Source organism: Triticum urartu, chromosome 3A (assembly GCF_056163025.1).
Source record: "Triticum urartu cultivar PI428250 chromosome 3A, HENAU_Tu73, whole genome shotgun sequence".
Classification (NCBI taxonomy): domain Eukaryota; kingdom Viridiplantae; phylum Streptophyta; class Magnoliopsida; order Poales; family Poaceae; genus Triticum; species Triticum urartu.
Genome location: NC_141875.1, coordinates 40490592 through 40506210, shown reverse-complemented (window position 1 = coordinate 40506210; position 15619 = coordinate 40490592). Strand labels below are relative to the sequence as shown.

At 44.0% G+C, this 15619-nt stretch overlaps 2 protein-coding genes and 1 pseudogene across 2 annotated transcripts; all 3 read right to left on the bottom strand.

The window, feature by feature from the left end:
* Positions 1 to 2229: 2229 nt before the first annotated feature.
* On the bottom strand, positions 2230 to 3143 carry LOC125542599 (uncharacterized). The gene is made up of 2 exons (XM_048705686.2): positions 2836 to 3143; positions 2230 to 2767 (listed from the first exon to the last, which is right to left on the bottom strand). The coding sequence occupies exons 1-2, from the start codon at positions 2938 to 2940 to the stop codon at positions 2603 to 2605; spliced, it is 270 nt and encodes an 89-aa protein (XP_048561643.2). The 5' UTR covers positions 2941 to 3143; the 3' UTR covers positions 2230 to 2602.
* Positions 3144 to 4073: 930 nt separating this feature from the next.
* Positions 4074 to 8282, bottom strand: LOC147978312 (uncharacterized). Its single transcript, XM_087514705.1, has 5 exons — positions 7106 to 8282; positions 5222 to 5805; positions 5121 to 5170; positions 4948 to 5019; positions 4074 to 4560 (listed from the first exon to the last, which is right to left on the bottom strand). Exons 1-5 carry the CDS (start codon positions 8280 to 8282, stop codon positions 4074 to 4076), a joined length of 2370 nt encoding a protein of 789 aa, XP_087370831.1.
* Positions 7664 to 7802, bottom strand: LOC125549699 (small nucleolar RNA Z247; annotated as a pseudogene).
* Positions 8283 to 15619: the final 7337 nt, after the last annotated feature.

Genomic DNA, 15619 nt, shown 5'->3' with positions numbered 1-15619 from the left:
TAGTCCCGGTTCCGGAACCGGGACTAAAGGCCCTTACGAACCGGGACTATAGGCCCTTTTTCTACCAGTGGAGCACTGCCCAGCCGTATTCCGCTTTTCAGTCGAACTAGCTCTGACACATCTATCCCTCTTTTCCCAATCCCAACGCATCAGCCAACGAACAAGATATGAGGTGCAGCTGAGCTCGAGCACCGAATTGCCACTCTCTATATAAATTGTAATTGGCCGGGAGAAGAAAAAGGGGAAGGATTCGTGAGGAGACGCGCGATCGAAAAACTGAGTCGCTGGAATCGAATCGCTGGACAATCTCGTCCATCGTGGCGTCGGCAGTGATTGAGCGGAGGAGAGGAAGGAGACGAGGTCGTCTCGTCTCGTCTCGGTGGGAAAAAAGACGTCTTTAGTCGCCGGAGAAGTATAGCTAGCCGGAGAGAAAGGGGACGCGATGGGATGGAGCTCGGTTCGGTTAGCGAGAGGGCGAGGCCGTCCGCATCCGCATTCGAGCGGCTCCGACGTGCGCGTCAGTGCGAGGAATGGATCCTGCTGGGAATTGATCGAGTTGCACGATCCCGTCCGTGGCGGCAGTAGCACTGCACTGACCGGAGGAGAGGAAGACGGAGGGGAAGGGGTGGCGAAGCAAGCCGGGTTGGGTTGCACAGCGTTGGGTCCCTGCAGTGGCGGCATGCTGTTGATGTGCCGCCGGTGAGCGCGCAAGCCCCACCGGCGGCAGGGTAGGCAGGCGATGTACCTTGTTGAGGCGTTCTGTTGGCGACGACCGCTTCAGTATGGTGGAAGACGGCTACAACAGGAGCATGTGCGATCCGGCAGAAGAGGGCGCAGCGGCGGCGGTCGCTATGCGAAAGAAGACGTGGGGGAAGGCAGGAAGTAGAAGAGAAGACAATAAAGATTCGGAGATTAGTTGGGAAGGATTGGAGAAGAAAAGGTAAGTCATGATTCTCTTCATAACAGTTGATTGATTTTTTTTCTTAAATTCCGTTATTTGTTTCCTTAAAATTTGTTATTTTATTTCTTAAAGCAAATTGCATTGATGGGAGGGATCGTGTGATTTAGGTAAGTTAAGAAAGTTAGGCCTGTGATCTTTTATACCTTAGAAAAGTATTGGTTTACAAGGAAAGAGTGAAAAGGAAAATAAACCGATGGAAAAGGGGTATGGGGAGGGGACGAAAAAAACCAATCAAAAAAACCGGACGGAAGTGGTGGGACGAAAAAAACCTAGACGCAATCCTACCAACTGCTCCATTAGGAGTAGAGACTAGTAGAATGGCCGTGCGTTGCCACGGGCTTCTGAAATCGTCAAAGATAGAGACACTATAACACGGTCCCAATTACATAATAATTTAAGTCCACTTAACTTTGTAATGTAAAGTGATAACAAAATAGCACATTAACAATGTATACATATAAGGGATGATCCAACTAAAAATCTATTAAAAATTACTGAGATATACTTGATGCACTTAACAAATTTTGATGCTTCTATGTCTCTTTCTCCGTCTTCTTTCATCTGGCAGAAATAAACGTGCTAGTAATATGTACCTTTTCACCCGCCCTATCTCATAGATGATCGTGAGCCAGCTGTAATTCCACAATGACCATAATATATATGTTTTACGATATTATATATTGTTTATATTATTAATTACAAAGTTTATGCAATTGGTCTTACACCATCCTGTAAGAACATACCATCCTTCATAAAGCATTCCAAATCGTCGTTTGATAACAAGGTATCTTCAATGTCCACGAACTTGGTTTTCTTAAGGCAGACATGATTGATTCGATGACTGTAATAGCTCTAGGGATACAAACATAGTCTATCGTCATGATACAAAAATGAGCCAAATTTGTATTAAAATGAGACAAATTGGTTGAATACAAAAGGCAATATGATGAAAGAAAGATCGATAATAACATTGAAAAGAATACCTTGTGCGATAACATTTAAATTGGCATACTTTTTTTGGTTTTTATGAGATATCATTGCCTCCACATCATTATGTTGTGAAAAACTCGGTGGATTTTTGGCCCTTTTCAGCGTCGCCCTTCTCCAACATAAACCAAGTATACTTTGTTTCTTCACTCAAAATTGTGTCTTTTGTGTGATATTCTGAATATATGGAATAAGTATAAAAAAGATTTATTTGGATGATCCATGTTTAATTAATATACCTATATCCTTTTTTACTTTAATATATACTAGTAGAGATTAAGAAAGTTAGACCTGTGATCTTTTATACCTTAGAAAAGTATTGATTTACAAGGAAAGAGCGAAGAGGAAAATAAACCGATGGAAAAGGGATAGGGGGAGGGGACGAAAAAACCAATCAAAAAACTGGACAGAAGTGGTGGGACGAAAAAAAAGCTGGACGCAATCCTACCAACTGCTTCATTAAAAGTTGAGATTAGGAGTAGAGATAAATCACATTTTTTGCCGAAGACAAACAATTTACTCTAAGCCGGTTTCCAGAAGATTAGAAAACGTCTTGCTGAGCCTGTCCAACGTTCCATGAAAGCATCCCCAAATATATTTCTTAGCATCAAAATTATTTATGCTTATAGGCATCTTGAGTCGTTTCTACGGAGCTCAACTAACGGGGCAGCAGCAGTTGCTTCTGTCGTTACAGAAGGCTCCGGGCACCGGCGGCGCCCGCATGCCGCCGCAGAACTTCTTGCACCGGTGATCGGTGCAGTGCGGGAAGTAGTTGGAGTAGCACGACGCCGGCACAAAAGAAGCAGCAAGATCATCCATCTGCAAAGCAACTGTGTACTAAATCTTCTGATCTCAGAGACCGTGCAAATCAAATACGTATTACTAACCTCTTTGTGGGCATCGCATGAGGAGAGGAGGAGGGTGGCAGCCATGACCACCACGAGGGCGGCCACGAAGCTGCAGCACAGGGTGCTCGTCTTCTTCATCGCCATGGCGTACAGTACAGTAGAGTAGAGCAAAGACGCTAGTCAGCTACGCTTGCGTACGTGCAGTTCGTCTTCCTTTCTTTGTGTTGTTATTATTGTAGTGACTCAGTTGTGTGTTTATATAGGCCTACTTTCGCTCGATCATGTGCTTGGCTAGCCAGTTATATGTAACGGCATCGCCGGATGTGTCCACCGCAGATACCATAAGCAAGCGTGGCGCCGCCAGGTTGATTGTCCAGAGAATAAGTAGCGTGGCGCCAGAGTTGTGTGCGTGCGTGAAGTAGTGCGGTAGGCGTGAGTGGGCTACAACCAGAAAGAATTTATTCCGAAAAGCATGAACCAGTGAATGAACAAAGAATGCATTCCCTGCTTTCGGCCTTCCCCCATACCTTTAAAGAGTTGTTCTCCCAACCTTGTTTCTATCTCGCGTTCTGGATCCAATCATTGGCCAAGAGATATTTCTACATTAGAAGTATAGATTGATTGATTAATCATTTATTTATTTCACTTCTCAAATATGTTAGTTTGTGTAAGCGTCTCTACCCTCATACAGAGGGCCGCGTGGTATTTATATTGATTGGGAGAGACCCATCTCTCACAGGTTACAACCGAAGAGATATTACATGAGGGATAAAAGAGAATAACAAGAAAAGAATCCTACTCCTATAACGACCACCTTGTCGCACACCTTCCCTTAATCATAACTTAGCTAAGTTAAGATTACGCTTGAACCCTTGAAACTGTCTTGTAGGCAAAGCTTTTGTGAACCCATCTGCAACTTGATCCTTGGAGTGAACAAAGCGAATTTCTAATTCTTTGTTTGCAACTCTTTCTCGAACAAAATGATAGTCAATTTCAATATGTTTTGTTCTTGCATGAAAAACATAATTAGCAGATAAATATGTGGCATCAAGATTATCACACCAGAGACAAGAGGGTTGTGTATGACCTATGCCAAGTTCTCTGAGCATGGATTTGACCCAAATGATTTCTGATGTTGCATTTGCTAAAGCCTTATATTCTGCCTCAGTATTTGACCGTGAGACCGTGGCCTGTTTTCTTGCACACCATGAGATGAGGTTAGTTCCAAAGAAAACAGTAAAACCATCTGTTGAGCGTCTGTCATTTAGGCACCCTGCCTAATCAGAATTAGAGAAAGCACTAACAAGAGTGGATGGTGACTTGTTGAATGTCAGACCAATACTCAAAGTGTCCTTCACATATCTCAATATGCGTTTTGTAGCAGTCCAATGTGCAGTGATAGGCGCATGAAGGAATTGACAAACTTTGTTAACAGCAAAGGAAATATCAGGCCTTGTAAGGGTTAAGTACTGAAGTGCTCCTACCGTGCTTCTGTACTTGGTGCTGTCATCTTGGCTCAAGGGTTCACCTCCTTCAAGAGATAACTTTGATGTACTAGACAATGGTGTGGGTGACGATTTGCACCCTTGCATGCCAACCTTGCTCAGGAGATCAGCTGCATATTTCTCCTGAGCGAGATGAAGACCACCTTCCCTGTTTTTCTTGACCTCAATACCAAGAAAGAAGTGCAAGTCTCCCGAATCCTTGAGAGCAAAGTCTGCATTCAAGTCTTTTAACAAGGCTGTTACTGCTGCACTGAATGAACTTGTAACAATAATATCATCAACATAAATAAGCACAAATATGGATATATGTGACTTATTATAGATAAATAGAGATGTATCAGACTTTGAAGGCACGAAACCAAGTGACTGAAGTTTTGCACTTAGTCGTGAGTACCAAGCTCGAGGGGCTTGTTTCAATCCATAAAGAGACCTGTCAAGCTTGCACACATATGAGGGTTTGTTCTTGTCTTCAAAACCAGGAGGCTAACGCATGTACACTTCCTCTTCCAGAACACCATGACGGAACGCGTTCTGTACATCTAGCTATCTGAGGCTCCATCCTCTGGACACAGCGATAGACAAAACAAGACGGATAGTTGCAGCTTCAACGACATGACTAAATGTGTCCTCATAATCAATACCGTACCTCTGCTTGAAGCCTTTTACAACAAGTCTAGCTTTATAACAATCTATTGTGCCATCTGATTTCTTCTTTATCCTGAATACGCATTTGCAATCAATCAAATTTTTACCTCAGTGCGCAGGAACTAGATGCCATGTTTTGTTTTTCTGCAAGGCTTGAAATTCTTCTTCCATTGCCTTTTTCCAACGTGAATCTCTGCATGCTTCTTGTAACGTACGAGGTTCACCTGTGGAACATGTCAAACCAAATTTAACTTTGTAATTGTGTGTTGAATTACCCCTGATCGAAGGCGTGTGCGTGGTGCATCAGGAATGGATGCAGCTGACGCTGGCGCAGAGGATCCTGTGATCTGCTGCAGCGGATCCGAAGCAGATTCCCCCGCCAGATCTTCTGTGGCAGGCGCTGGTGAAGACGCGGGCGAGGGTGGTGCAGAAGATCCAGGCGGGGCCGCCATCGGATCGGGATTGGATCCCGCGCTCGCCTCTAGTTGGTGTAGGCGCCTGGTGTAGACCCGCGGTTCCACACCGAACCGCTCGGTCAGGTGGTCCGCAAAAGCCGACGCGCGCGCGGGGGAGAGCTGGCCCGCAGCCCGCCACGTGTCATCTCCAGGTTGGCGAGGCGCGCGTGGCGTAGATGGCTGGCCCGCGGGCGCAGAGTCTGGGGAGGCGCTGCCACCGAGAACCTGGCGCAGCGACAAATCTGACGAGGGCGATCCCGAGGCAGATTCCGGCGAGGGCGATCTAGAGGGGGATTCGGTGGCAGGGTTGTTGCACCATGGGGGACACATAAAATACTGCTCGTTTGACCTGTTTTCTTCACAATTTTGCACCAATTTTTTTTCTATTGCTTCAGCATCTGACCCTGTAGTACCAGAAGACTCAAGTTCAAGGTTAGGAGGGTTAGTCATGTGATCACAATTATCGTCCCCGTGATGCAAAGAGGGCAAATGAGGAGGAAGAAGTAGGATTTCCTTTCGAAGGAGGGCACTGGCATTAGGATGAAGTGTGGCCAAAGGAAAAAACGTCTCATCAAAAACGACATCCCTGGAGATATAGACACGTCCCGTGGGTACGTCAAGACACTTGACGCCCTTGTGCTGGGCACTATAGCCAAGAAACACACATTGTGTGGAACGGAACATAAATTTTTGATTATTGTAGGGATGGAGATTGGGCCAACTGCACACCCAAAAACATGGAGAGACTTGTAATCTGGTCTAACTTGGAGAAGTCGTTGCATGGGAGTATCATTATTAATGACACGACTAGGAAGCATATTAATGAGATGGACAGCGGTGAGGAACGCTTCGTCCCAAAACTTTAAGGGCATAGATGCATCCGCAAGAAGAGCGAGGCCTACGTCCACAATATGCCTACGCTTGCGTTCAGCGGAGCCATTCTGTTGGTGCGCATGGGGCAAGAAACATGGTGGGAAATGCCAAGTGTCTGAAAAAAACGAGTTTAGTTTCTCGTACTCGCCACCCCAGTCAGACCAGACGACAATTATTTTGCGATCAAACCTGCGTTCAACAAGTGCTTGAAAATTCTTAAATACTTGGAAAACATCAGAATGACGTTTGAGAAGATAGATCCAAGTGAATTTGCTGAAATCATCGATGAAGCTAACATAGTAAGTATGTGTACCAACCGAGGAGGGGGCAGGACCCCATACATCAGAAAAAGAAAAGCTGGAGCGGCTTGGTAGAAAGACTAGTAGAAATATGATATGGCAATTGATGAGACTTTGCCTTTTGACAAGAATCACAAATAGTTTCGATACTACGCTCACCAACACATGGGAGCTTATTATGTCTAAGCACTTGTTGCACGACATAAAAAGATGGATGTCCCAGTCTAGCATGCCACCTGTCCGGGGAGATTTTGATGACACCGAAAACTTGTTTATTGAAGCTCCTGAACTCGGGAAAAAGGGGGTAGAGTCCATGCACGCATCTACTATGATAGAGAATTCTCCGTGTGACCTGATCCTTGATCAAAAAGAAATAGGGATGAAATTCAAGAAGGAACTTTGTTGTCAAGAGCAATGCGATGTACTGAAAGAAGATTTTTGGCAGATTGGGGAACATGCAAGATGTTTTTAAGGTGAATATCACGATGAGGGGTTGCAATAACTGAATGACCAATATGAGCTATCTCCATACCTTCTCCATTTGCATTGTGAACTTGATCTTGCCTGGGGTACTTGTCGTGCATGGTCAGCTTGTCCAGCTCATGAGTGATGTGGTTGGAGGTGCCGGAGTCAGCGTACCAGTTGGTGTCCACACCATAGGACGTGTCCGCGGCGGCTGCAACCTTCTTGCGCTGGGAATTGTTCTCGGCATAACGCCAGTCACAATCCTTCGCAATATGATTATCTTTCTTGCAAATTTGGCACTTGTTAAAGTATTCATCATAACCTTGGAAAGGGCGACGATGGTTGTTGTTGTTGTTGCGGCGCTGGGAGTAGTGGCCGCCGCCACCGCCGCCGCCGTGCTGGAAGTGGCCACCACCATAGCCACCACCATGCGGATAGGGAGCGCCGCCGCCGCCGTTTTGGAAGTGGGCGCCGCCGCTGCCACCTGGACGGCCACGATAGCCCCCATCACCACCACCCTTGGAAGGTTTTTGGGAGGGTTTGGGATGCCCGCGACCTCGACATGCGGCGTTGGCAGAAGATTTGAAGGCGCCGGGACCAGTTCCTTGGAACAGCTCGACGCGCTGATCGAAGTTGGAGATCATGCCAAAGAGCTCATCAGTGGAGACAAGATCAGTTTGCACATCGATAGCAGAGATGATGGGCTGGTATTCCATGTCGAGATCGGCGATTAAGAAGGAGATGAGTTCATCTTCGCCAATGGGGTTTCCTACTGCCGCGAGTTCATCAGGCAGCGCCCGCATCTGCCCAAAATAGGCGGCGACACTGAGGGAACCCGTCTGGGCATTGGAGAGGGCAATACGGTAGTTGTTGATGCGAGACTTGGATTGGGCTGAGAACATGTTTGCCAGGGCAGACCAGATGGCGTGAGAAGTCTCGAGGGAAGCAACTTGCACCAGGACTTCTTTGGAAAGGTTACGGAGCAAGTAGGCCACGCTTTGTTGATCTTGAATGAGCCATGGGGTATGGGCGGGGTTCGGACCAATCTGATCCTTCCCGTCTAATGATTTGGTGGTGATGGTTTTAGGTGGCTCAGGTAGGGTTTCATCAAGGTACCCATATAGCCCTGCTCCCATGATCTGGGAGCGAGCTTGGGCTCGCCAGAGGATGTAGTTGGTACGTGTGAGAGGCTCGGAGATGGTGTTGTTCAGGCCGGTGGAGAGGAGTTGGCTAGAGGAGGCCATGGCGCCGGAGATGGGAGGATGGGAAGGGTGCGGGCGAAAAAATTTGGTGTGGGCGATAGGATGGAGATGATGATCGCTAGATGAGGAAGAGGGAGGCTCTGATTACCATGTTAGTTTGTGTAAGCGTCTCTACCCTCATACAGAGGGCCGCGTGGTGTTTATATTGATTGGAAGAGACCCATCTCTCATAGGTTACAACCGAAGAGATATTACAGGAGGTTTTACAGGAGGGATAAAAGAGAATAACAAGAATCCTACTCCTATAACAACCACCTTGACGCACAAGACAGCCTAGGCATGACACAATTACATGTTTAACAAAATACAGTCGATATATATATATATATATATATATATATATATATATATATATATATATATATATATAGTTAAGTAGTTGGCTACTGGTGGTGTTAAAAAAAGTGGTTGGCTACTGAAAGCATGCTCATGAAAGAACTTATTAGTTGCGATTACTTAGTAGTATATATAACTATTATCAAGGGAAAGTTGCCAATGGCTCGGGATACGCCCGTCGAGCAGTGTGTTACGGCCTCTTCATTGCCATGGCCGAAACAACCTGCGGACTGGGCTGCGCTGTCTGTGGACGAAGCGTTCTCACCTTCTGATGGATCGGCGGCAGCGGGGATGATACTGCGCAGGCAGGATGGGAGCGTGATATTCGCTGTCTACCGTTGCATCTTCAACTGCAACGATGTTCTAGAGGCGGAACTACATGCAATAATGTAGGGTATGACACTAACTATTCAGCATTGTACCCTACCTATCATCGTTCAGTCTGATTTCGTGGAGGCACTGGCGGCATGAAGGGGGAAAGTCTAACCAGATCGGCATATGGCCATCTGGTAGCAGAGATTCGGCATCACATGATGGAGCGGGAGTTTATTCCATCAAAAATTAAACATGACCAAAATAGGGTAGCACATCGTTTGGCATGGTATAGCCGTACGAAGAGCACTACTGATGTATGACTTGGTAGAGGTCCAAGATGTATTGAGGAGTTGGTGCCTCTCGATTGTAACCCTATTTATATGGAATAAAACTCTCTTATCATCACAAAAAAAACTATTTTCACAGGAAAGTGTCTCTGAGAGCTAAGAAAAATAACATTACAGTTTTGGAAACTATCCTTACTGATAATCTGGAGGACCTATACTTCTAACTAATCCGTACTGTAAAACTTTGTCCTCTTGTGGCTCTAGTGTAGATCCTTCTTACATCATGTCACTTGTGCATCACTTGGTGCCCCAGAGATGAATGATACTCCTTGCCGACCTTTCGTGATCAAGAGATTAGTGATGCTCTTCACGGTATAATGGAATGCATACATTGGTGACATGATGCAATGAAGTGCATTTATTCTTAGCTATTTAATTAACTCGAAGTGTATTAATGGAGTGCATAAACTGGTGATAGAGTGTATGCATTCCATTAATACCGTGAAAGAATGACCCGGTTAATTAGCTACAGGCTTCTTTTTTGTGTCAACATCCTGGAATATGATGTGTGTGCCTGTGCTAAAGTATTATGTACTCTTTCTGTAAACAAATCTAAGACATTTTAGAGTACGTATCAACGGACAACAATTGCCACGCGGGGGCTCACACAAGCTGATCATCTCTCACCATATTTATTTCTACTTTTGGCTGATGTGCTCCCCCTCTTGTTCAATTATGCAATCACCAAGGGAGTACTCCAAGAGATTAAGGTTTGCATTTTGTAGATGATTTTTTTCCGTTTCTTTAGTGTGATCAATCCTTGGTTATTGGGCGAATTTGAGAACATTTTTTTAAAAAAATTGTAAACATTTTTTACATTGCGTACATTTAAATATTCATGAATATTTTAAAATTCAGAACATTTTTAAAATTTACAAAAAATATAAAATATAAAAATATAAGTTCAAGAATGTCTTTTAAAATGTATGAACTTTTGAATTTTGTAATATTTTTAGATTTTCATAACATTTTTCAAATTTAAAGTCATTTTTCTAAATTTGGGGAATACTTTAGCAGCCAGAACAGAGCTAGGGGAAAAGTCTGGTCTTTTTTGTCCTATGGAGGAGGCTCAATCAATTTTAATACGTTAAGGCTAGGGCAGCCGAAAGGGCGCTTGAAACAGAACAAATGACAACGAATGATCTTCCCTCAATTGTGTACCAGGGTAAATAAAAAGATGACATCACTAAGAGCGATGAGGTGACGTGGATAGGTTTCATGTCAAGAGAATTAGTTAGTGGGGATGACCTATTTAGGTATTATAGATATGAATATTATTAAATTTGTGAATCTTTATTTAAATTCATCATTTTTTAATATTTTGGAAAATTTCTTCACAATCATTTTTTAATGTCTTGAAATATTTTTAAAAATTTATATTTTTAAAATTCCTGCAGTATCCAGTTTTTTAGGGGAAAACCAACATGTGTCAGCATACTACTTTTTTTAGCGTCATTGGTACACTGATGTACAGTAAGTCAACCATATGACCCGGACGACACGAGTCCTGAGGTAGTGCGCAGGTGAGGGTGTGCGCAGGTGAGGTAGTCCTGAGGTAATGCTACACGCCAATCAAGAGGTCCCTAACTTCGTGTTTCCTGTTTGTCACTCTCTATGACAAATTGAGTAAACTCGCTTAGAGAGCGACAGATTTTTGAAAGATTTTAGAATGTTTCGTTTCTGTTTGCCTGTTTAGTTTTTTTCTTTGAATGTTTTTTGGGTTTCCAATTATTGTTTTTCATTTTACTTTGCTTTTCTTTTTTTGAAAATGTTTGCAAAAATATATTTTTTACAAATTTTTAAAATGTGCATTTTTTATACAACAATGTTAGTTGTTTTTTTTGAAAATACATATTTTTCGAAATAATTACAAATTTTGTAAAATATTCTCAAATAAATAAATATCCATATTTTTTGGAAAACAAAAATAAAAACTAGAGTTAAGCTAGTAAAACATACATAAAAATAGATGCATCCTATACAAAACATCAATATTTTGACACGGTTAGCGTCAAATAGCAGCTCTCCACTGACTCCCATTACGAGCAGTCATGATAGTAAATATAGATAGTACTAGTAGTTTCGTATAGGATTCAAACATAAGTGATTAATTAGTACTAGTATATAGATAGTAGTAGTTTCTCAAAAAAATGTGGATAGTAAATATTTTGTGTAAGGATAAATACATAGCTACTGCATGCATGCCCATGGAAGAATGTATTAATTGTGATTAATTAGTACTCCCTCCTTCCATCTATATAGGGCTTAATACGTTTTTCAAGACTGCCTTTCACTATTGACAAAGTTAATAGTACATGAGATGTATAATGTGAAAATTATATCATTGGAAGCTCTTTTCACATACGAATTTAACTGTATGCTTTGTGTAAGTTGCATGTCATATGTTATTGCTCTAACATTTGGCCCTATATAGATGGAAGGACTATATATCTTTGTCGAGCATTTGATTCAAACACAAGAAATTTTATCTAGAAAAACGTGGGCCTGTCCCATTTCTCAAAACAAAATTAAGCCCGTCTCATGGGCTGCCCTCTCCAAAGAAAACATCACACTATATGGAATCACCAGTGACCCGGCCCAACTAGCATGGCAGTAAGCGTAGTTGAGGTTTTTGCGATTTAACTAGATTAAGAAAATTCTACTAAAAATAGACTAAGAAAATAAAAAGGTTCTACTAAAAATATAATTTATAAATCATATTTGATAATAAGTGTATATATCATAGTAGTATAGTCTCTATTTTTTATACTGTTTTAAAATAAAAATGTGCCACCATATTTGAAAAATGTTCATACCTGCTAAAAATGTTCTCCTGTGTAAATTAAATTTCCATGTAACTTAATATGATTGAATGGGAAATTAGCTTAAAACTCCTGGTCATGGTTCATACTATATGGTGAAATATGCACATTTGTCGATTTGAAATCACATGTGTCAAAAAATTCACTCGCTTTATTAAATTGTTTGCCAGATAAATAAATAAAATACAATACATACACAAATGGAAAATACTTCATACGAAAAATGATTAAGACAATGTTTCACAATCAATCAAAAATTTACATACTTACCTAATAAAATATTCAAGTGTTTATAATTAAATGTTCATGCAACTTCTGAAAAAAAAATCGACGAGAGAATTTGTTTTAGAATGGTTCTTTTTAGTATTTCATCTCAAATTGATTCCTTTTTAGTTTTCAAACTAATTATTCAAACTTGCTAGGAAAATATAAACTAAATTTGTATGGCTTTCATTGGACCAGATGGACATGCCGCTACACCAGATCCATCCCCAACCGATGCAACGCACCCGAGAGCCTCACCACCATTGTTGTGGCACCGCGGGCTTGTGTCGGTCTTCATCATCCAGAACTACACATGCAAACCTCACGCAAATGCACGATCTCCGTTTTGCCACCGAGGAGGCACTATCAAGGATGTAAGCACTGTTGCCCACCCATATATAGTCGTGTATCTACTAGACCTGGGATTAGGTGGCCAGATCTGGCAACGTATGGCCACCACCTACTACAAGGAGCTCAGAGGCGGAACCAGGATTTCTCAAAGGCTAAGGCTAAACCTAACTGACTATCACAAAAAAATCTAAAAAAATAACTAACCGACTAATTAGTGAATGTCGTGGTTCTAAGTTTGACAGTAGAATGGTGGTAGGAATGAGGAGGCAATATCCTAGCTACGGTGAAGTTGTGCACGCAAGATTTACAAGTTTAGGCCCTTCTCAGAAGAAGTAACAGCCCTACGTCTCGGTGCCTGGAGGCTGCTCGATTGGATTATGCATGAAGTTACAGGGGTGCGAACCCTTGTGCCAGAGGAGGGGGTGGCTTATATAGAGTGCGCCAGATCCCCAGCCATCCCCCGTTACATAAGGTTCAATGTACATAAAGAGGGGACATTACTGGTAACGTCAGTATTAAAGTTATATAAATGATCATTAAGACTACGGAGTGAAGGCCTGACCATTGCCATCGAGAGTGACCTTAGATCTTCTGTACTCCGAGTGGTTTCTGATCTGGTCGAATGATTATATCCTAGTCGAATAGAATTGGGTTGTTCGAGTGGAACCCATGGTCGAGTGAGTTGCATCTTGAGGTGATTTCAATCGGTAGAATTTTGCAGTCCTTTGGATGTCTTTAACTGTAGGACAGTGTCCTTGGGAAGGGTGCTTAGATCAGGTTTGTTGCCCTACCCTAGGTACATGTCATCGTCACTAGCCCCCGAATGGTTCTGGGTCTGAGTGGAGATGAAGTTGAAGATGGTTCTAACCCAATTTTCATGCTTAGGAAGCATTTTACTTGGATTGGCGAACCATGCGAAAATTCCGACTTCATTTTCAGTCGCCCTGAGCCATTCAGAGGTTGTCGAGTGAACTTTGCTGATAAGCTTCGAATGCTGATAAGGCATAAAATCTTCGGTGCGATCGACTGTGCTGTCGTTCCCGGATCTCACGGCATTCGAAATTTGGGCAAGAGCGCGAGACGGAGAGAGCCGCAGTAAGCGGGGCGGATTAGGCAGGGCGCCTCGATTCTTGTGCCACCTTTTTCGCCACGTATCGAGCGCGCGATTGTTGTGGGGTTTGATAGGATTGCCTGGGCCGACAAGTCAGTCACTCGGGGAATAGGACCGTATAAGGTGTCCGGGCCGGTGTCTTTGCACAGTGCGTCCTATTTTCTTCCTTCTTCCTCTGCTTCTCCATTGCATCCGCCTCCGCCCTCGGCGCCGCCACCCATCCCGAGCTCAACCCGCCGTGATGGGGAAGGACAAGACGGCGGCTCTGGAGCGCTCGAAGAAGGCGAAGGCGAAGGCGAAGGGGAAGAAGACGAGCCGGGGAGGGTCATCGTCAAGAACTGGTCTTCCACCCCGCTGGATCTAGGGTGACTGGATCCGGTCGATGATCCAGTGAGAAGATCTAGAGGATCTTGTTGAGGGGGGTTTGATTCCCCATGATTCTTGGCGGCTTCCGGAGGGCGAGACCGAGCCGCGGCCACAGGAGGGTGAGTGTGTCCTTCTAGCGACCCACGTCGACCGTGGTTTCTCTTTGCCTCCCCATCCTTTTTTCCGGGGTTTTCTGAACTTCTTTGGATCCCAACTTCATCACTTTTCTCCCAACACCATCACATACCTTGCTGCGTACCTGTCCATGTGTGAAAACTTTCTGGGCTGTCGATCGCACTAGGGTCTCTTCAAACACATTTTCACTTGTCGTTCTCAGTCTGTAAAAAATGCCAATCCGAGTGATGAGAGGATAAACGTGATCCAGATGTGTGGAGATCTAGGGATCCAGATGAGGAATAAAAGCACTTTCCCTGCTATGATTCTTCCCGATTCAGTCAGAGGGTGGCAGTCGACCTGGTTCTATTGTAAGGACCAACAGACCCCGGGTCAATCGACTGACCTTCCCCCGTTTTCCATAGGACGAGTTGAGAAGCCTTCTCCTTTGAGAGTGACTCCAGCTGAGAAAGTGGAGGTGAATATGTTGGTTGAGCGAGTAGTCCAACTTGTCCGCGACGGTGTGACTGGCATGGACTTGCTAGAGGTGTTCCTTAGTCGACGCATCCAGCCACTCCAAGCCCGTGACCATCCAATGTGGATGTATTCGGGTATTGATGACAACACTCGGATCCACCCAAAGGAAGTTGACGAGGAGATGGTTGCGTAGTGGCTGCAGGGCATCACTAGCAACAAGGACAACCCCAGGGGGCCTAGGAGGATTCCTCCACTCGACAACACCAACGAATCGGACAAGGTCTGACTCTTTTCTTCCAAGTGTCTTTTATTCTGACATGTATTTGTTCTCAAAACCGACTGATATCCACTCGACTCTGTGCCTTGCAGATCTACACTGAGATGTATTCGATGCCCAACGGAGAGCAGGAGCAGGAGGGAGAGGCGAGCGGGGGTGACTGGCATTCTGACGGAGGAGGAGACGAGGAGAGTGAAGACCCGAGTAGTGGTGAGGAGGTCAACTCTCCACCTCGCACAGAAAGATGCTCCAAGCAGAGGCAGGACCCAGCAAGTGTTCGTGGCAAAGCGACTCCACCGACTGTACAGACCTCAAAGCGCACTCGGACATCTTCTCCTGTGCCGACTGAGAAATCTCTGAAGCAGCCCAAAGTTGCGCCATTAAAGCCCCGGATGGCCCTGCCCAAGATTAAAGTGGTTGTCCCCATCGCTTCTGGGTAATTATTGTGCTCGACATCTTAGTTTTTGCATGACTCGATCTTTGGTCGATTCACTTTCCTGTTTTAACCGAGTGAATTCTGAAATTTGCAGTGCTGCCTC